Genomic DNA, 1527 nt, shown 5'->3' with positions numbered 1-1527 from the left:
TTATAGAAATAGGACTCTTTAAAAAAATCACTTGGTTCAACTGTTTATAACACCCGAAATTAAGGGCGTGTTGACATACGATTGATTTATATAAGAGTCTGGAACCTGGTTGAGGGAACTTACATTTTTTTTTTAATTTAATTTTTTTTTAAAGACAGAGGGTCTTGCTATATTGCCCAGGCTGGAGTGCAGTGGCTATTGACGGGAAGATCCCACTACTGATCAGCAGGGAAGTCTTGAGCTGCTCCCTTTCAAACCTGGCCTGGTTCACCCCTCCTTAGGCAACCTGGTGGTCCCCTGCTCCTGGGAGGTCACCATGTTGATGCCAAACTTAATGCGGACACCTAACTGGCATAGTGTATGACAGCCCAGAACGCCTGGACTCAAGTAATCCTCTCGCCTCCCAAGGACCTGGGACTACAGGCATGTTCCACTGCACTTGGTGGGAACTTATTCTCTATTTGGGTACCTGGAAAACTTCTGGATGTGACTTCAGATCCTTGACCATATTGATAGCCAACAGGAGTAGAGTCCATTTCAGCATCAATTTGTGCTTGTTCTTCAGATGGGGAAACGTGGCTGGAAGAGTCGGATGTTCGTGCTTCTCGTTTGCTTGACTTATAATGAGCAACTTCAGAAGGCTGTGACAATCTCAAATGTTTGGCCTTTTTAATGGAATCTTTCCTTGGTTCGTGTTTGGCCAAAGGTTGTTGAGTATTCCTTTGGGAGACTGGATGATAATTATACTTACTCCAGGATTTTCCACTTATTATACCCGTTCCTTGCTCTGGGCTTAGGTGAGAGTGTGGAGAACTGCCTTCTTCTTGCCAACCACCACTATAAAAAGAGGAACGTTCTATGCCATTAGAGTTGGCGTCTTTATCTGAGAGACTGAAATAGCGATCTTTTTCTTTCTCACTAATATCTAACGAAGATTTAATAAAAGTCTTACATACACTAATGACATCAGTCATCTGAAGGAAGCTAGCAGCGGACATCACTTCTATGACATTCTGACCAGTAAGAGATAGTTTGCCAGAATAGACAAAGTCCAGGATAACTGTAAAAGTGTCAGGGGAGAAAGCCTGAAAGGTAGCTGTGGTTGGCTGACTTGTCTCCTTTGAATTCTGAGAAAGAAGCATTTTAAAGTAGCCACTACTAGCAAATAATACATTTCGATGTGCTTTGAAGACCTTCCCTTCGACTAGAATACTGCAATCACAAAATACATCTTGTCTGCGCTGTTCATTCAATTGTTGCAGGAGGTGAGACTGATGAGAGGAGATCTCCATTCTGAAGAGGAAAAGACGTGTGGTTACCAAAAACCAAATAACATTCCTTTTCCAAGGTGAGTCAACTAAAATAATGATCAGATCAGATGCCTCTTTTTTCCATGAAAAACATTTTCTTCCTGGAAAATTTAGTCCCCAAGACATAGAAGATAATAGGTTTCAAGATAGCATTTAAAACTATGCTATTAGTTGTTAAATTTTTAGAAAATTATTTGTTTCATCATTATTGGGCATC

The 1527-nt window shown here is 40.9% G+C and overlaps 1 protein-coding gene across 1 annotated transcript in view; it reads right to left on the bottom strand.

Moving 5' to 3' along the window:
* The window catches only part of ZBTB8A (zinc finger and BTB domain containing 8A), a 26628-nt gene extending 25336 nt beyond the window's left edge, over positions 1-1292 (bottom strand). The window contains exon 1 of the mRNA XM_012642212.1: positions 470-1292. Coding sequence (XP_012497666.1) covers positions 470-1292 — 823 coding nt within the window. The remainder of the gene's footprint in view (positions 1-469) is intronic.
* Positions 1293-1527: the final 235 nt, after the last annotated feature.

The sequence above is a fragment of the Propithecus coquereli genome, unplaced genomic scaffold, assembly GCF_000956105.1.
Source record: "Propithecus coquereli isolate 6110/MARCELLA unplaced genomic scaffold, Pcoq_1.0 Scaffold178, whole genome shotgun sequence".
NCBI classification, from domain to species: Eukaryota; Metazoa; Chordata; class Mammalia; order Primates; family Indriidae; genus Propithecus; species Propithecus coquereli.
This window is presented reverse-complemented; position numbering and strand designations above follow the sequence as displayed.